The 20,390-nt window shown below is 44.3% G+C and overlaps 1 protein-coding gene across 9 annotated transcripts in view; it reads right to left on the bottom strand.

The window, feature by feature from the left end:
• Positions 1–1,695: 1,695 nt before the first annotated feature.
• The window catches only part of LOC114766326 (protein mono-ADP-ribosyltransferase PARP6), a 19,278-nt gene continuing 583 nt past the window's right edge, over positions 1,696–20,390 (bottom strand). The window contains exons 1-24 of one of the 9 annotated variants that reach the window (XM_028957036.1): positions 20,099–20,117; positions 18,970–20,004; positions 18,227–18,393; positions 17,879–17,956; positions 16,125–16,219; positions 15,753–15,813; positions 15,537–15,627; positions 15,359–15,425; positions 15,107–15,256; positions 14,783–14,933; positions 14,084–14,215; positions 13,602–13,697; positions 13,361–13,453; positions 9,795–9,920; positions 9,565–9,630; positions 8,967–9,034; positions 8,819–8,867; positions 8,441–8,553; positions 6,981–7,053; positions 5,109–5,178; positions 4,343–4,422; positions 4,174–4,264; positions 3,521–3,605; positions 1,696–3,389 (exon numbers count right to left, since the gene is read on the bottom strand). In XM_028957036.1, the coding sequence (XP_028812869.1) occupies positions 3,287–3,389; positions 3,521–3,605; positions 4,174–4,264; positions 4,343–4,422; positions 5,109–5,178; positions 6,981–7,053; positions 8,441–8,553; positions 8,819–8,867; positions 8,967–9,034; positions 9,565–9,630; positions 9,795–9,920; positions 13,361–13,453; positions 13,602–13,697; positions 14,084–14,215; positions 14,783–14,933; positions 15,107–15,256; positions 15,359–15,425; positions 15,537–15,627; positions 15,753–15,813; positions 16,125–16,219; positions 17,879–17,956; positions 18,227–18,241 (1,953 nt within the window). In that variant the 5' untranslated portion in view covers positions 18,242–18,393; positions 18,970–20,004; positions 20,099–20,117 and the 3' untranslated portion in view covers positions 1,696–3,286. Of the gene's footprint in view, positions 3,390–3,520; positions 3,606–4,173; positions 4,265–4,342; positions 4,423–5,108; positions 5,179–6,980; positions 7,054–8,440; positions 8,554–8,818; positions 8,868–8,966; positions 9,035–9,564; positions 9,631–9,794; positions 9,921–13,360; positions 13,454–13,601; positions 13,698–14,083; positions 14,216–14,782; positions 14,934–15,106; positions 15,257–15,358; positions 15,426–15,536; positions 15,628–15,752; positions 15,814–16,124; positions 16,220–17,878; positions 17,957–18,226; positions 18,394–18,969; positions 20,005–20,098; positions 20,118–20,390 lie in introns of those variants that run through there. The other 8 variants (XM_028957038.1, XM_028957037.1, XM_028957040.1 and 5 more) reach the window with 8 other exon arrangements.

The raw sequence follows: 20,390 nt of genomic DNA, 5'->3' as shown, positions 1-20,390 counted from the left end.
AGATCTGCTTTCAGCAGATACTAGCGACTTCTCTCAAAGCCGAGATTCCTCTCTTAAAAAAAAAAAAACGTTAAATTAAAAACAAGGCGGGGAGAGACACAACAAGGAGACAAAGAGAAGGGAAGAGTCAGCACAAGATGGCCCTGTCTTGGTGTCACCGGCTCCGTGTAGGACAGGCCACTGCTGTAAACGGAGAAGTGGAATTATATGGTGCGGCACAGATGGATCTGTACGTGGGAGAGAGCGTGGGGGGGGGGCTCGATAATTAAGACTTAGGGGGTGAATGACAGAGCCGTTTATGACGACAGAAAACGGCGTCTCCTGGCACCGGCGCAGACAGAAGGGCTGCAAGTGCCTCTGTGTCACAAAACATTACCCACACAGCTGCTGGGCTTGTGAGAGGACAGGCTGGTCCTCTCTCCGAACCCCTGACGCAGACAGTGGTGCCGACTGTTCGCTCCGAGTTGTTGTTGTAAAACTTCCCCCGTTTTTTCAGGCCATCGACCATTCGGACGGAAAGGGGACGAAAGAAACCCCAGCAGGTTGTTGATGCGGTCGAAAGAAGGCTTTCGGGAGATTAATCCTGGCGCTGCGAGGGGTTACGCCGCTGTTGCTCTTTCTATCATGGCGGGATTAGATCGGCTGTCAGGCCTGAGATTTAATTCATTAGCGCGCCGCGATCTTCCTCCGGCCGGGCCGCGCCGGGATGCGGAGGGGGCGGCCTGGGAACCTCGGTGTTAAAGCGCCGACCTTCCCTGTCGGTCATGTCTGCCTCGGAGGCTGACAAGGCGCTGGGGCTGCAAGCTAAGGGCCCCGGGGCTCAGTAAAAGTGCCGGTGATTAAACAGCTCCCCCCTTTAATTGCTCCTTTTGTAACGGGAATCTAACGGTCACTCTGGCTGCAGGGCAGCGGAGGCTCCGCCAGGGCCAGGGCCAGACACTACCCGCTGACCCCCTGCCCCGCCGTCGGGCCTTTTGTGTGTTTTTAAAACACACTGTGATGGCGTGTGAGAGTGTGTGGGCATGCATGCGACTATAAGAGTGCGTTTGTGACGACATGGAAGTAGTAAAGGAGGAATGGGAAGGGGAATGATGCAAGATCTCCCCATAGTGGCGTGTAGCGGTACTGCAGCAGGCCATTGCCAGATTGGTAGGGGAGCCATTCGCCGGCTGCGAGCCAGAGGCTGCTGCCAAACCGCCAATCGGACTGCTGTATACAAGAAACCGTGGCCCACTGGTGCTACATGCATGATCTCTCCTCCAGGCACACAGCAAACAAAAAGAGCTCGAAACCCAACATGGACAAGCAGGGGAGAGGAATGTAGGACAACGCAGGGCCAAACTGTGCAAGGAGCCTTGAGCCTGACCCCAGAGTGGAACGAGGGAAGATTAAATGGTCGGATAAAAATAATAAATAAAAAAAAAAGCACCCTGCTAGATCCAGCGGTTGAATTTTCTTAGTTGACCGGCAGATGAGATGATTAAACACAATGCAAATTTGAGAGACATAATAATGACAATATTATGGTGTAAAAATGTTCTGCAGAAACAGAAATGATGTGATATCGCCCAATGCACCGACCAACAGGACTCATTCACATAGAGCAAGTCTGCCCTCTTCAGGCCAGCAAATGCACTGCGACAAAAAAAGGGAACACAAAGACTTCAATGAACAGGACAAAAAAAAAAAAATGTGTAAAATTGTGCAAAACCAGTATTTTATTCATTCATTACCTTTCATGGCCTCCATGTACACAGATCACAGACAGAGGACAAGGACAAATACATAATTGTACAAAACCCCCTTGGTGGGGGGTGGGGTGGGGGAGTCATTTACATCCTCCTCACTTCCTATGCCCATCAGCATTCAGATGCTCTAAAAGCACTGGTCCCAGAACAGTGATCCAGTAGCACACTGGGGTAAACACATTCAATTAAGCCTGTCCACCGGACCCCAAATTAACCTCCATCAGACACAGGACGGCCAGAGAGAAGGTGCACATCTAAGGGTTTGGCAAAGGCTGAATCAGTGCAAAGACCAGCGTAAGGGTCCAGCAACATACGAGTCTACAATGCATATGTACTATAAAAACCTGCAGCACTTAGACCATAAATGAAAAGAAACTGAAGCCTCTTCCTGTGCATCAGGTAACGCAGACAATCAACAGCGAAGGGCCAACCAAGTTCAGTATTTCCTGTACTTGTTAAAATAATGTACTGTATTTCATGATAAATAAAAACGTGGAATGTTTCCGTAATTTTACCGTCTAAAGCGCGTTGTGGTGAAATAAGTTTCACTGCTGGATTGATGCGGATTCTGGAGAGGAAGTCTGTGTCTGCAGACGACAGCGGGGGGAAATTGATTTCGTAAGGAGGAATGACTGAACTACAGCAGCACGGGAGATAAGTACATCTCGGACCCTAATTTATGTCATTACTCAAAGAATATTAAATAAACAATTGCTGAGATAATGCCTTTACAAACACAATAAAAAGCAGGAAAATCCATCATTCACTATCCAGAGACGGAGAATGTAATAAAAAATTCAAATTATTCTGTCCCTCCTTTCTTTTCCAAGATATTCTCAATGAGAAATGATAAACACAGATTGACGAGTCAGAAGGGTGGACAGAAGCTGCATGATGAACGAGAAGATGCAACTGATGAGACTGCTTAACAGGAAATGAAAAAGCTGAGAGTGTGTGTGTGTGTTTACTGTTGCTTTGTGTACACTTATCTGTCCGTTTTATCCAGTCTGTTGTGCTCCTGTGTACATGTGTGTGTTTCTGTAGGTGGTTCCATGCTGGAGTGTGAAGTGCACAGCAGTCTTTAGTCTGTGCCGTCCCGAGTCGGGGCTGAGGGGGATGGGGAGGTGAGCCTTGACTCTTTCAACAACAGGAAAAGAAAGCGAGGGAGAAGGAGGGGCGGGAAGTCTGGCTCGTGTCTACAGAGAAAGATCAGACCAAACTTGCACTCCCGTCAGCACGACGTAATCTTCACAAGTTCCTTTTAAAATGAGCCACATGAAAGCCGGCCAGGCCCAGCTCCCCTTCATCTGAACTCCATCAGGGCGTGGCTGGGACAGTTCAACAGCCAAATGGCCCGCTGAGTTTACCTCCGGGCTCAGGACAGGGACACATGTCCAAACACATAAGCCTGTCAGTCAGAGGAGAGGAGGATAAAAGAAGGACTAGAGCAGAAGTGGAGGGACTGACAGGAGGCTCCTCTGTGTCTTGCTAAACACCGGCTCAGATGGGCAGCGGAGCCCGGAGAGCCTCCTCAGATCTCAGCTGGAGTAGATCTGGGTACCGATCACACGCATGATCTCCTTCTGCACCTTGGGCTCCTGGGTGTTGATGTTTGCATCACCCACTTGACCATCTTCATATCTGTGGGACACAGGCAGGGTCCTCTAAATCATCATAATGCTTAACATTCATGGATTATGTCACAATTTAGTCCAAAATACACACTGTGATGGACAGTCAGTGCCAGTATGACCATGCTTATGAGCACTCACACGAAGAAGAAGCGTGTGCAGACGTGGTCGGAGATGGGACACACCCAGATGTTCCCATGCTTCTGCAAGTCCTTGGATGTTATCACTGCAAACCAGAGGACAAATATGTTATTCACATGGAAAACACATCAAAGTGCAGTATTTTTATATTTATGGCATTTAGCAGACAAATTAGTTCACTATTATGGAACTGGGGTAACATAACACTGGGATATGTTTGATATTTCTATTGTTCTATATGTTCTATTGTGAATAGAATATGGGTTTATGTGATTAATGCATTTTTTTACCTTTTTACACATCATCCCAACATTTTGGGTTTTTTTACAATTGGGGCTCTAAATTAAATAATGTAGAACATAAATGTAGATAATAATATGTAAAATATAACATTTCTAATGTGCGAAATTACGCACATTAAGCAAAACCTGTTTTTTTACTTTGTTTTATATTATTTTGCAAATAAGTAATAAATAAACTTTTTGAAATTAAATATGCCAAAAACTTTACCAATGGCTATGGTAATCAAAAATTGGTCACAATGCTGACTCATAAAGACTGTGTATCGAGTGGAAGCTTCCCCTACCCCAGGGTCACCTTTATATACACATTACTATTGCTGCAGGATCCAGGACAGTGAGCAGGGCATTTACCTTCACACAGTGCAATGCAGTTCAGGTTGCGACTCTGCAGAAACCTGGACTGAATGGGTCGGCTCTGTGCAGGCAGAGGATGCGGGACAGGCTAAGAGATTAAATATGTGTCACAGAGCTTAAAGAAACCCGCAAATACACACATACTCATAATGCAACAGCTCTGTACCTGTGGGATAGTGTTCATACGGTTGTAGCGTTGCACCAGCTCATCTTTGGTGGGCATACGATGCTGTCCTTTCCCCATTCCTAAACACACACACACCACACAAAGTAAAACAAAAAAGTGATCACACAACCACAGTAACAAAGAGCACTGCAGTGCCGTAGATCTCCGCTGATGTGACACGATGAGATACTTAATAGGAAATTACAGACCCACAGGCTGCCAGGCCAGTCAATCATAAGTTCACTTCTTAATGTGACACCCACGCGTCATTAGCACATAAAAAAACAGCAACCAGACCGCATGCTGGTGAAGGGCAGGGAATTTAACAACAGTGAAGCAAAGTGTGATAAATCACTCAGATTAGCATTAGTGCATACGCACACCACACCTAAGATTGTTAAAAATTTAAAAAAATTGTGTGATGCCACACAAACACAGATGGACAACGAACGCAGGGTGGGCCAGCTGCTTTGTTGAGGGCGCGCGCACACACACACACACACACACACACACAAACACACACCCCACTACAGCAGCACCTCAACAGATGAAACCTAAGGGTGGGAGTTAAGGCCCAGTTCACACGGCAGCAGACAATACCCACACTGCCGAACGAATGAACAGAGCAAGAGCAAAACTGATCGAATGGAGGGAAAGAAAAGCTCACGAGAAGAGAATAAAGTTGGTGTTAAGAGAATGGAAAGAAAACAACAAATGGAATGTAGGGCGCAAGAAAAAGTAGAGCAAAAGGGCACATCATTCCTACCTGAGTATCCAAAAGAAATACTGGAGATGGGGCTGAGATAGATGCCCTTCCCGTAGGCTGCACCGTGCAGCTTGGGTGGAAAGAGCAAGGAGGAAGAGTGAGACTTGGGAGGAGACAAATACAGACCCACAGAGACAGAGAGGAACAGGAGGAGCAGAAGTTTGCCCAGAAAACTGGCCAGTCAGAATCCAGAGGGCCACGCGGCTACTATTGTGACATCATTTCCTGTCATTGGTGTCACAATCAGCTCATTAGAAAGTTTTTTTTTTCTAAAATTCCGAATGGAATTGAAGAAAATGAAAGGATGCTGAGGATGGAGGATGGTAATGATGAAGGCACCAGAGAGAACATGGATTGAAAGAGCGTAAGAAGGACCTTGAGAGAAGAACCAGAATAAGTGTAGTTGGAGACGTGAGGGCCGCAGATGAGAAAAATACCAGATGACACCTGAAAGTGAGCTGAGTGTGAAGGATGTTAAGACACACGGACCAATTACACGCCGCAGAGGTGTGTCAGTAATTGTCTTCGGAAGATAATGAAGATGACAAGAGAGACTGGTGCCTGATGAACAGATGAAAGCGTGGAGAAGGAGACGAGAACAGAAAATCAGGGGAGCATGAAGGATGAGTGGAGCTGAGAGATAAACGGCCGTGACACGACTGCAGAAATGTCCAAGAAATGGATGACATTAGCATAAGGACTCCTGCAGCTCTTTATAGAGACACATGCATCAGACACAACATACATTGTGCTTTCATACATTTTTTATCAATAGACATATTCTCATTGTACAATCAATGGTCTAATTAGTCATTTAAAGTAGACATTTTGCTAACGCCCATCAGCAATAACATAAAAAAGGGAGTAAAATCTGTGAAACATTGACATTAGACGCTGACTTATCACGGTGCCACGAATCATGTGGACCTGCATCCACAATAAGCATTAATTGCATTCCTACTGGATGGACTATGGGAAGTTTTGGATACTGTTCTACTGTCCTGCATTCATGTGGTTTCCACCCAGCTAAGCACTGCTGCCGACCAAGTACACCCCTTCAGGGAAACAACATTCCCTGACGACAGTGTCTTCTTTCTGCAGGATAATGTGGCCTGAGGTGTTGACTTGGCTTGGACTCCACTAAAGGATGCCTTGGTGCCAAATACGACAGCATAACCGGTAGTAGTGTCTATGCTTCGATGAGTCAGGTATGATTTGGCTGCAAAACTAAGCCTGTTCAAAATTTGGTTATAGAGTGCATCCGGAAAGTATTTACAACGCTTGTGGCATCATATTTAAAAACACTTGGGGCTGTAAATGCTGCCAAAGGTGAATCAAAAGTTTTAAGCAAAGGCTGTGTACATGTACATGTGATTTCACGTGAAGTTTTCTTTTAATTTTTAATAATTTTGCCAAAACCTCAAGAAAACATTTTCACATTGTCATTATAAGGTATTGTGTGCTGAATTCTGAGGGGAAAAAATAAATGTATTCCATTTTGGAATAAGGCTATAACGTAACAAAAATGTGGAAAAAGTGATACACTGTGATTTTTTTCTGGATCCACTGTAAATGGCTTATGGCTCATTTGTGTAGTCAAAGATGTCATAATCACAAAGGTTCATTGAACAACACCACCATTTTCACTCAGTTGGCTACAATGATGACTCCTATTAGGAGGAACCAGGAAATGTGGGAAAGGTCCATTAGTCATTCCCAATGGTCAGCAGACTGGCATGAGCCAGGAGAAAAGACCTCAACAAACAATTACAATCTCATAAAAAATGTTCACGAGACCGGGAATCTTTTGCCAGAAAAAAAACGATATGGTGGGCAGAGAGTCAACAACATGTGGGTACAGGAAGCACATACCTGGAGCTTTGTATAAGACGCATTGACCAATCCATTCCTCAGAACAGAGTGCCAGTTTTCTATGTGGGAGCCACTACAGTCACAAAAGAGCAGACAGAGCGAATTTTCTTATAATGCATTTCGATATATAAACATTTTCATAGCGATGACATGCGCCATGAATGAACAAAATCATTTCTTAAAAGGTCCCCTGACTTGTTATATATATATGTGTGTGTGTGTGTGTGTGTGTGTGTGTGTGTGTTTGTTCTTTCAAGGCTCATGTGGGTGGAGCTAACTTTTTATGGGGTGTGGGAAATTCTCTGGGCAGACAATGCATGAGAATTGGGAGGTAACCTTTCACCTTATGATGACTTAAAAGGACAAATTCCAGATCCAACCATCTGAGCTGCCGAAGCAGAATGGCCAAAGCACACTTTACACCTATTGCCATTTCTAGCCACTGCAGAACCATAAACAGGCAAGAGGAACTCGTATTAATGTTAATTAATCTCACAGTCACATTTTCATGTCATGAGACCTTTAAATCATTATTTGTGAAAGGGAATTTACAGCCTGGATAAGATTTGATATTGCGTAATCATTGTAGAGCATCCTTAAGTGGTGCTTAGTAGTGGTGCTCGGTAGTGGGTGGTAGTAGCCTAGTGGGTAAGACACTCGCCTGTGAACCAGAAGACCCGGGTTCAAATCCCACTTACTACCATTGTGTCCCTGAGCAAGACACTTAACCCTATGTTGCTCCAGGGAGACTGTCCCTGTAAATACTGATTGTAAGTCGCTCTGGATAAGGGCGTCTGATAAATACTGTAAATGTAAATGTAAATGCTTAATGGACCTGATAAGGCACCAGTAACAAAATAAAGAAATGTGGAGAGAATTTCAACACACGTAGAATAGACCTGTCTGGCTTCAGGCTTTTTTTTGTTGTTTTACAAAAGAAAATTTTAACATGACAAGCAAGTCTGCTGGGACTGTCAGACTGGACTATTCCTCTGTTCTTTCAGGCTTAAAATATACGACTGGGGTCACAGCAGGACCAGCTTTGCTGTTATTCTGAGCTCACATCATAATCACCAGAGCTGTTGTCAAATTGAGATTTAATTTGCACTATCGCTAAGTTTGGGCCTGAGACATCTGTCTTGTCTCCCAACACCTAGTCCATCTGGCTTCTTTAGTCTATCTGTCCACTAGCAGATGCAATAGTGCGCTTTGATTGGGAAATGTGAACAGAAAAAGTGCTTACTATGCATTTTCATGAATGCTCCTTCATCTCAAGTAACCTTTTAAAGTTTGTGGTGGGAAAAGCTCAAAAGAGCGTAGCTACAAGGCTTTGGGAGCTTAGAAATGCTCAGCAGGTAAGAGCTCAGCTTTGAGCAGAGTTCTGAACAGGCTCAGGCACTTTGGGAAACCAATGGGGGGGGCGGCTGCTGCGGGATGAAGAGCGGAGCAGCAGGACTCACTGGAAAGCGAAGGTGCTACCATAGAGCTTCTTGGCTGTGCGAAAACGGGCTTCCTTGGCTGGAGGACTGCTGAGGAGCAGGAACTGGTGTGACGTGTGCATAAACTTCAGTTGCTGCATTTAAGAGACAGAGAGTTAAATATCATAGAAAATAAGGGGGAAAAATCATGATTAATGAACACAGCATTCAACCTTAAATATAAAGAAAAACAATTACAGTGATTACTTTTTGGACTGGGGCCGTCCTTTTTTATGTTGTTAAAATATCCACTACGGATTACAGTGCACAAAAGCAGATAATAATGTCTGTGGCCAAGGGAAAGTGTATCTCATTCAGAACCTCATTAAAGTCTCAGAAATTGCAGAAGAATGATCCTACCCTACTGAGAGGCAGCTTGACGATATGGGACCTGTTGCTGGATATGATCCTTTAAAAGAGAGGGAGGGTGAGAGGAAAGAGAGCATGTCTCCTTTTAAACGTACATTTCAGTAAGTTAAAGCCTCAAAACACAGTATGTGCAACTAACCACTGCAGCAGAGGATGGGCAAGAGGATCCAGTTTATCCATTTGCTTCTTTATCTCCAGATATGAGCCCTGGAAACAATAAAAGACCAGAGTGAACCCACAGTCAAAATTACATTTATCCAGTCTCTACAAAGACTTAATTGTTCACTTAAAAGTCATTCCAGGATTCTATGTGCTTTTGGGGAGGTTTTTTTATCCCGTAAAAACCCTTTCTTAAAGGTTGCAAAGGATATTTTTGCACTTTTTGGTGTGAAAATGAAAAAATGTAGTCACATTTTGGGGTTGCTGGTGAATTTGTGCATCAAAGTCATAGTGGTGCGGGTTAATTTTGCATGTATTATTGTAATAATGAAATCCTGGAGGGACTGATAAAAGAAACAATGTGACCAGAAGAGTCTTTAAGTTTTAGGTTTGATTTCTCTTCCTGATAATAGTCTGATTATGCATCATACTACATGCATTAGTTCTAAGCTCTGACCGATGAGTATAACTGTCAGATAAATAAATTAAGTTTTTTTTTTTTTTATTAATTAATGCATGTTCTGCACCTGTTGCATACATGAAACCCCCACAGTTTCTCCCCAGTGAGCCGCCTATACCTGGGTCATCTCTCGGATGGACATGACACTGTCCAGCGCCTTTTGCAGTCTCTCATAGTTCTTCTTCTGTGACCAGGGAGCAAAAAAGCGCAAAACCCGGGAATCAGTAGGACAACAAAGGGAAATGGCTGGTTAATATTTCAAATCATGAATCGCTCCGCAGCCACACAGGGGAGGCTTTAAGTATATATAAAAACAAAAATAGTGGTCCAAAAATGAAGTGAAAGCACCTTGGGGTTGAAGGCCAGAGTCTTTGGATCATTTGGGTCAACAACAGAAGGATAGGGCTCGAAGATGATACTTTTACGTGGAGATTCTAATGCAGCTCGACACATTGCCACAAGAAGGTCCACCACCTGTAGAATAGCAAAGGCACAAAATTTACAGCATTCGGCAGATGCTTTTATCCAGAGCAACTTACATAAATGCTTTAAAACATCCCTCATTTGGTACACTAGCACCTGTGAACTAAACTAGCACCATTAGCTTCATAACTCAGAACCAAACCTGTTTTTGTTTAAGCATACAAAAGAGCTCTTTTTAGCCTAAGTATTTCTTAAAAGGAAAGGTCTTTAGCTTGCATTTGATGCACTTTAATGACTCAGCTGTTTGAACATCTTGTGGAAGTTCATTTTACCACCTAGGAGCTAATACATGGTCACAAACACATTCTGGAAAGGGCATGAGCTTTGTCAAATACTCCAGAGCCAAGAGCAACGGAGATGTTCGCTTATGGACATGATTCATGTAAAACTGCTGAGCCCACCGTGGAAGAGCCCACATACTCCTAAATTGTAACCTCACACTTAAAAACCATGCAAGGTGATAGGCCAAAATGAGCATAGCAGATGCATGCCGGATATGGTGCCGGAAGGTCACTAGACCACAGTTTGGTTCTGACACTACTCTGGCTCCCCCTAGTGGTAAGCATTTGGGATTGTAATGAATGTTCACAGCTGCAGTGTTATTCTTAAAATTCTCAGTGTAGTACAGTATAGTAGTACAATAATATTGATATTAGGCATGAAATTGCCTCAAATGATTTCAATGGGACTACGCTACTGTTTCTAATGCCAGTCATAATACTGGAAGGCGGTACTCATAGTGACTCATTTTTAACCTAAATGTAGGACTTTACTGCCTCCAATTGGACAGACACCTTTGTATTTGCATTGAATAGATATGGATGTTTACAGGAGTACAAGACTATGCAGAGTATTACAGAATCAGAAATCACGTTTATTGGCCACGTATGTGAGCGAACACATCATGAACACATCATGACATCATGCTCACTACACATTTCAGAAAGTTGCCCAATCAGAAGCCCAGGTCTGACACATGCTGTGTTCTCACTCTCCTGTTTTCAAATCAGGAAATGAGACTGAGTGCAAGGCGGCGAAGTACGAACTCAGGAAAGCCATCACAGCAAACAAAAGGCAGTACAGAAAGCACAGTACAGCTGGATGGCTTCTGATGTGGCAAGGCCTGCAGCACATCACAGATTGCAGGGCCACCACCAGCTCAATCAGCTTTGCAAGCAGCCTGCTGGACATTCTCAACACTTTCTACGCCCGCTTCCCCAACCAACAGTTTTAACAGGTACAAAGAACACTAAGAAAGAAGCAGCGGGACCTGACAATATCCCTGGGCGGGCCTTCAAAGCATGTGCCAACAAGATGGCTGATGTTCCCCACCTGCTTCAAGACCACAACCATTGTCCCTGTCCCCAAGAAAAGCCCAGCCACCTGTCTGAACAGGTGAATTGCAAAGTGTTTTGAGAGAGCTGTGCTGGCCCACATCCAGAGTAGCATCCCAGACACTCTGGACCTCCTGCAGTATGCCTACCGGCCCAACAGGTCCACATCAGATGCCAAATTTAGTCTCCCACAAGGAAAACCGAAGACCCAGCTCCACTTTCAACATGGTCATTCCCCACAAACTGATCACACTAGGTCTAGACCCCACAGTCAGTGACTGGCAGACCTCAGTCTGTAATGATCGGTAACAAGCGTAACCACAAACACTGGAATCCAACAAACAGCATGGTGTCCTCAGCCCAAGATGCTACACCCTGTTCACCGACAACTGTCACTTCCAACGACTGCATCATCCTGAAGTTGAAATTCGGGCTGCGCAGTATAAACGGTATGCGATATGCATTTGGCCAACGGGAGGGATTTTTATTACATCGGCCTACTGCAGAAATACCCGCTCCTCACAGAAAAGTTACGTCATTCGTGCGAAACCACGTCTACTTGCAGCGTGAGCCATTCGTTTTGGGCGAGAGCACAGCTGGGTTTCCACAGATTGCTAAAAAAAACAAACATCTAAATCTAGAGTCTAAAAATCGAAATCTTTAACAGTTTTTAAAAAATACTGCAGACCCAAAAACAATAAAACAAGCCTTCATTCTGTCAGTAATCCGCTGATCACTATGCACTTCCGGGTTTACTAAGAGCAGCGTGCATGTCAGTGCCCAATCAGTACCACTTGCCCGATCGGTTCTGCGTCTGCAATTGGGTACTGACAGCGCACATGGAAATGACAAGGGCCTGTCCTAGCCTGATTGGTGCCCTGTGCAAAAAAAAAAGAAAAAAAAAAAAATCATTATAATTTTAAAAATCATAAAGTAAAACCTTGGAATGCTGGAGGGACAATATGAACAAGCATAGTGTTGTTTTTCTGACAACATTTTTAATGTAGACTCTACAGCTGAATCCTAAAATCCTAAAAATGTACATAAATCACTCATATCATGCCAAAACCTGGCATTTCACTGGCCTTATGGGTGTGACAAAAAGTCTACTTTCAGTAGAATTGGCCAGATATTGTTTTATCTGGTATATGGTTATGCTGTATTGATGTATCTGTAAAAAGTTTATTATACAACTTCCTGCTGCAGTGCCTTTGGTATGTTACCCTCTCAAAAAACACAAAAAAATCCTGTATATGGTTAAACATACATCGCAATATGGATTATATGCCATGTCACACAGCCCTAGTTGAAATACTTCCACATTGGTGAGGACCTCACTGAACACAAGAAGGCTCGACAGCTGCTGTACGTCTTGAGGAGGTGGGGAAGTAAGGTCCTCAGCAACTTCTACAGATGCACTGTGGAGGTCACATTGACCCGTTTGCACCGCTGCGTGGCACAGCAGCACTACTGCTATGGACTGCAAACGCCTGCAGGGAGTGGTAAAGGCTGCTCCCTCTTTGCAGAGCATCTAGCACCACATAATCCCACGCACATCTCCAACATGGACTGTACAAATTATGACATCTAGAACCTCCCGACTCAACAACTCCTACTTCCCCACTGCCATCAGACGCCTAAACAGCTGTATGACCAATAATCACCCACCTCATACTGTCATTTACAGCTTTTATCAGGTGTCCTTATCCAGAGCGCCTTATGATCAGTAGTGACGGGGATACTGAGAGCTAAGAGTCTTGCTCAGGGACAAAGTGGTGGTACGTGGGATATGAACCTGGGTCATCTGCTTTGCTAGGCTACTACCACCCTACCACCTCATTATTGCACATTAAGCTCTTTTGTCATTTTTTTCTAATTTATTTAATACTTTCTATATGTTCTATTGAATGGCACAGTATTGATAGCAAAATAAGCATTTCATTGCACAGAGGAATGTGAAAACTGTATTTTCATACTGTGCATATGATAATAAACACTCTGGATCATGAATTGTATTTCCCTTCCTTGAAAAATTCCATTTTCCACTAATTTATTCAGGTTTTTCCATCTGTCTGCTGTTCTTCTTCGTCCACTCACCTCTGCACCAGTGGCAACCTCCTCAGCCGCCCCTGACATCACGCCCAGAGTGTAGAAGGAGAAAACGCACAGCTCTCTGGTGCAAACTGCAGGCTAAAAACACACATGCAGGTGATGATGCGAAACCTCCCCCCGCTTTCAGTAGCTTCGAACGCACTGATACCTCAACAACAAAGGCCTAATTAGCGGGTGTAACGAAAAGCAGTGCAATATCACAGAGAGATCGCTAATCAGCACTTACCTTCAGCATGGAGCCATTCTGAAAGACGTGCTGCTCGTCACACACCACGCAGTACTCGTTCAGAGTGGGTATGCGCTGCTCAGAGTACTTCATTATCTGCAGGAGAGGGAGAGAGAGGAGGGGCGCGAACTAGATTTGAACCCTTGCATCAAAGGCCACTGTCACGTATGCACTCCTCTGCTAAACGTACACATCACTTTACTTTACTTTACATTGCAGACGCTTTTATCCAAAGCGACTTACAAGAGGAATTCCAGCAATTCTCATTCGGTTTCTATAGATTTTGAGTTACAAAACTAAGATCCCTGATAGGGCCTAACTTGTCAGAAAAAGAGTGTCGGATTCTAAAGGAGGAAAGATTTTGAAATGCAATACTGCAAATTAGACAAACCATAAACTGCTTGTTTATAATCATGATAAACTAAATGATGACAATGATGGCCAACTGATGGCCAACTCAGCGCTCCCATTGCGGGACTCACCTGCACTAAGAAGCCGTACTCCAAGGTAGGGATGTTCTTGCAGTGGCCGCCCGCCTGGGATGAGAAAAACAATTCAATCAGCTGCCTCGTGGTAATCTGCGCTGGGGCCCTGGCCGCTGGGACAGCCACAGTCTGATGGGTCAAGTGAAGACAAAGCATTATGGGAAAGGGCGCCAGCCATGTTAGGCAAGGGTGGGTAGGGGCAGAGGAAGGATTGTGTGCTTCCTGATGACTGCATGTGCACAACGAGAGCTACGTAGAAGCAGAACGTACACGCACACCGAGCTAGACCACGTGCGCCACAATGTCCAACATGCAGCTGGATTCATACCAATTCGACATGCATTCAAATCCATTATCAATGTTACGTAATCATTTCTAAATGAACAGTGCTAAATGTAACGTTTTCCTACTTGGCATGTGCTGATCCAACTTAACTAAAGTCCAGAAGCTGTTGTTTTTTAAAGACTCACAGGCAGGTGGTGTTACCCACAACCACCTGTGCCACCAGACAGCATGAAGCCAATCTCTGTAATCAGTGGACGTAATTTTGGATATTTGAATAAATGCAAATTAACGTGAAGGACTTCTAGTTAATTGGACCTGTTGTGGTGTTAATGGCAGGTGGAGAATGAGGGCAGACAGGGAACGGCGGTGGAGCTGCACTGGTTGGACACTGCTGGGGGGGCGGAGCCTGACCTGGCTGTTTGGAGGGTAGCTAAATAGCTCCCCCTTGGGGTTCTTCATGGTGCAGGAGATGGAGCGGTTCATGAGGCGCGTCACGCGCAACTCTGGGACGTTCAGCTTCCCTTTCAGCACGGTGTCCTGGATCAAGGGGAAGCTGGGAGACCTGGGGGCAAAGGGCAGAGTAGTTCACACACAGATGTATATACTCAGGATACAGTGGTGTGTGGAGATGCTGTGCTCTCATTCCCAAAAACCCAAATAAAACCGACTGACGATAATGACGAAACGTGAGGATATGGGGTGTAAGGACACTGTAAGGAGGTGCGGCATCTGTACTTGGGGATAGGGGAGAAGATGCTGAGTCCAGCCCGAAACTTCTTGATGGTTCCTCCGGCCTTGAACCAGCTGTGCCTCTTCTCCTGCTGAGCCTTCAGGAACTCGTTACTCAGGTGTTTCCACTGCTGTGATGTAAACGTGCTGAGGATCCTGAGGGGGTAGATGAATATTCCCACTGTGCCATTTACCAAATATCTGAAATATCAGGTTTTCACAAAATGTATTTATGGGATGGTGCAGAGAAAGACTCACTTCTTAAGCTGTAGCCCCAGACTGAAGCTGTCTTTATTAGAGGGCTGAAACACCTCCACCGAAGGCTCTATGAACCGAGTAATGACATCAATCAATCAATCATTTGGAGATAAAGCTGGTTTGGTTTGTGGCTAGCATGCATGCACTATCACACATACTCTTTCATGGCTGCACTCACCTGGTCCATCTAGATACTGAGAGAGGGAGAAGCGCAGCCTCAGGACAATGGGCTCGGTTCTGATGACCTTCCAAGCGGTCGCCACCTCCTCCTAATGTGACAGACACATCCTCAAAACCGCACCTCAAAATCACATCCCAGCCATACGCAAACGCACATCTCAATGCACCACTGTGATTCTATGGTTTCACAAAACACAGACACAGCAAAACTCACATCCAGGAAACTGATGTTGATGTGCAGGTCGATGTCCACATCGTCAATAGTTCCATATTCTCTGGAGGAGTCGGAAAGATTGATACAGGTCTACAAAATGATTTAAAATTCTCTACACCACAGACTCATTGGTCCACACTTTGAAACTCCCTGAAAATCTGATTTAAAAAATTTCGACCACGAGATGTGTTTAATTCAACCAACAAATCACTAACTGCAGGAACTCCTGGAGCCATGGAGTGTTTAACCAACTCCTACTACGAGTCTATTTAAACACTAATGAAGAGGCAAATTCATTATTCGTATTATGAGACTCTGTCCTGCGGTGTGAAAATGCTGCCTCCATAAGATCTGATTCAAGATGACGAATACCTGACTGACACGGCGCTGTCGGTGTAGATGTCCTTCACGGCTTCTATGTCAGCATCCAGCTGGGGGTGGCGGTAGAGGTCAGCAGCGCAGCTTCCCTGCAGGCACATACACACACACACACACACACACACACACACACACACACACACACACACACACACACACACACACACACGGTCTATCTCATGGACGTCACCACAGGGACATTTCACTCCTGCCTAGACGAATAGCGATATATTGTAAAAGATACATTCTTTTAACAGGACAATATAATAGATCAATATTAAGTTGTCCTGCAAGTCTATACATACACTGCTAGAAAGTGATGAAATATTTGATAAATACACAAACAATTAAGTACATTTTGATCAGCAGAATTGAACTTCTCAGTATACAGAAAGAAGTACAGCTTCAGAGAAAGTAAACATATAGCAAGGTAATTATTCCATAAGGAATGTTATGATGGCTCAAGAATCATTTTTTTTATCATTGTTCAATATCCCGGACAATGTCTTGATCTTGGAACCTTTAAGTATCTGTAGATTTAATATGGGACAATGGTAGTAAGTTGGGTTTGAACCTGTGACTTTGTGGTCTTCTGATTTATAGGCAAATGTCTAACCCATTAGGCTACCCATTTTTAGTTAAATAATCTGTGACTGTCTTTTTTTCTGCAGCGATAACATCCAAGGATTTGCATGGGAACATCTAGGTGTGCCAATCTCTGACCTCATCTGCACACGCTTCTTCTTCGCGTGAGTGCTCATAAGCATGGTCATACTGCCACTGACTGGCCATCATAGCATGTACTGTAAGGGCAGTGGTGGCCTAGCGGTTAAGGAAGCGGCCCCGTAATCAGAAGGGTGCCGGTTCGAATCACGATCTGCCAAGGTGCCACTGAGGTGCCACTGAGCAAAGCCCCACACACTGCTCCCCGGGCCCCTGTCATGGCTGCCCACTGCTCACTAAGGGTGATGGGTTAAATGCAGAGGACAAATTTCACTGTGTGCACCGTGTGCTGTGCTGCTGTGTATCACATGTGACAATCACTTTCACTTTTTGTGGAGTAACTTGCAACATAATTCATGAACATAAAGTATTTTAAAGATTTGTAGAACCCTGCCTGTCTCCCACAGATATGAAAATATGAAGGATACTACCACCCTATATAATTTATAAATGTAGTAATTCATCAAAATGTGGAGATTGGGAATCAAAATTTGGAGATTGGGTGGTAGTTGCCTAGTGAGTAAGACACTTGCCTGTGAACCAGGAAACCCAGGTTCAAATCCCACTTACTACCATTGTGTCCCTGAGCAAGACACTTAACCTTAAGTTGCTCCAGGGGGACTGTCCCTGTAACTACTGATTGTAAATCGCTCTGGATAAGATTGTCTGATAAATGCTGTAAATGTAAATCAAGAGATTAAATAAGAATAAGGAGAGTCAAGCCCTGGAAACATGTCACATGTCACATATAACGCTGCAACAAATTAGATTCATAGTTACATATCATTCATCAGACAACAAAAAGCAAAATATCATTTACACACTCGCAAAGGGGGATAAACCACATTTCAACTGTGAAACATGGCAGTGGATAACATTGCTGGATTCTGAAAAATCATTTCAGCTCTAAAGGCCAAGCCGAAAAGGAAAAGGTTTTTACAAACTCCAAATAGCTTCATGAATAACTGAAACACACCGCTATGTACTTTTTTTCAACATGAAGCGTGGGGTTTGATGGGCTTTACCTGGATGCCATACAGGAACTGCTCTGACTCATTTTCGCCATCGGATTCCTCATCTGTCCAGTACTGGCCTTTGATGTCCTGGGCACAGCGTTACATAAAACCATTTTAGCATCTCGCTCCGTCTCTCCAACCACTTCTGTCACGAAACCCTCCAGTTGAGGGCACCGAGTTCACATAAGAACCGACATGCTATTTTTGAAGCACTGCATTTCATGCTTGCTGTGATCATTGAAATAAAAGGCAAGAGGCTGAAACATTTTCTATATTTATGCACCAAACGGGCGCCGCGCTGCACGTCTAACGGAAACGGTAATAATAGAACCCATCTTGGGCTTAGTGAACTCTTACCATCGGATCTGTCATTCACAGTGGCTGTTCAGACAGGACCAGGGCCCACCTATCCATTCCAGCTCGGAGCTCCAGAGAGATGGAGCAAGCAGGAAGAAAAAAAAAAAAAACAGATCTGCGGAGCTCCTTCGGTATGTTTCGCTGGATCCTGCCGACTTACTGTTTGCCTGTAAGAAACAGAGCAGAATATATATATTCTCATGTTTACCATTATTATTTATCCCGCTACCTTTTCACGTCTCCTAGCAACAGCCACCTCCTGCCTTCTGTCGCGGGTACATTAATCAGTGTGGAGAGTGAGTGGGCGGGTGGGTGAGCATGAGTGATGTTTGTCAAGACAGTAGAAGTTATGTGCCATGGTGATCCATTCTTCTGTCACGTAATAAACAAAGCCATTCTTTTACTATAATATAAAACCTTTTGCATACTTTTTTTTTGGAGGAAAAATATGTTGCGAAAAGCTCTTCTTCTCCTTCTGACACCTATTGGCAGCAGAACAGCTTTCACAGTCAAACTAAATCAGTCATCGGTCAAATGCAACGTTCCAATAATTCCATGCTGTCTCCACCGAACTCCTCACGCCATTCCAGCGACATTCCCACATCCCTTCTCTGGCCTTCCCACCTCATCGAACCCCCCCATCGCTTCGTTATCTCACATACCGATGGAGACGACATCCACAAAGGCAAAGCGCGCTCTGCCTCCACCCCTCCCCCAGCCATCTCCATCCCTCGCTCCCTTACCTCCTCTTGAGATGGAGATGCTGCTGCTCAGCGTCCGCTCCGAGCAGGGCGCACCTGCCGTCACACAGCCGACATCTTTAAAACCGGGACCCGCAACCAGCCGTGGAGGACGGACGCCGCCTGTCTCGCCCTCCCTGTGTCTGTCTGTGTGTTTATCTGTTGCAGATCTCCGCTTCTGCTGCCGTCTCTCCTCTCTTTTGCCTGACAACACAGAGGGGGCCGGCGCATGCGCAGACGAGCGCAGGCGGTGAGTCATGTGACCTACAGCTGACTGGGTCACTGCTGCCGAGGGGCTTTAGAGGCGACAGAATGGAGGAAAATGGCAGCATTTTCTTTAATCCCACAGTCTGTGCATTTTAGAAATTATGTTCTTTTCAATAATTTCTTATGGTTACTTGACTATGCAAATTCTAAATATTACTGGGAAATTATTATTGGGCAGCAGGTTTTCTTTACAGGTAAATTGAAAAGGTGTGTGTATGTTCATGCATAATGGAACATGATTTTTTTTTTTAAATTGCATTTGTGTTACAATAGCACATAGGAAATATACTTAAAACGATGGGCTGGTTTCTAGTTTGTGGACTAAGCCAAGTCCCAAACTAGAAGAGAACTTCAGTGAAGTTCACCATTCAAAAACGCTTTTAGTCTAGGACTAGACATAAAAATATGGGTGGTTGTAGCCTAGTGGATGACACACTTGCCTGTGAACCAAAAGACCACAAAGTCACAGGTTCAAACCCCTACCATTGTGTCCCTGAACAAGACACTTAAACCTGAATGTCTCCCAGGGGGACTGTCCCTGTAACTACAGTGTAATTGAGAGTGTAAGACACTCTCAATAAGGGGTCAGATAAATAATAATAAATAAAACTAATTTCCCGGGTTCAACATATGACGTATGATGACTAGCATCAGAACTAGTAACAGAACTAGTAACATGAACTAGTAACATGAATGAAAAAAATGCTTCTGTCCTTAATCAGAGTTTGGCCTGGTTCTCCAAACGTGTCTAGATAAGCAGAGACCTTTGTTCTAAAGAGAGAGAGAGAGAGAGAGAGAGAGAGAGAGAGAGAGAGAGAGAGAGAGATTAGACATGGGAAAGATATTATTCAGGTGAATGACTCACCTGTGACCAGTGGCACCGTGAAGAACATCCTGCCTCATATTATCGCTTGTATTTTAAGTGCCATTGTGCTGGAAATATTAGACGCATACATTATGTTTATCTACAAATTGCACACCTGTTATGAATGCAATTCCAGAAAATCTGACATTAATTTGTTGAATTAGTCGTGAAATAGCAGACTATACAAAACACCCAGTCATGCTATTTCGTTTAACTAATTCTTCATTTTTCGATCAGGTTCCCTCTGTTGAGCTGCAAACACAGTTGGCTACAGTATTAATAGTTACAGCCA

This window comes from Denticeps clupeoides, chromosome 16 (assembly GCF_900700375.1).
Source record: "Denticeps clupeoides chromosome 16, fDenClu1.1, whole genome shotgun sequence".
NCBI lineage: Eukaryota > Metazoa > Chordata > Actinopteri > Clupeiformes > Denticipitidae > Denticeps > Denticeps clupeoides.
This window is presented reverse-complemented; position numbering and strand designations above follow the sequence as displayed.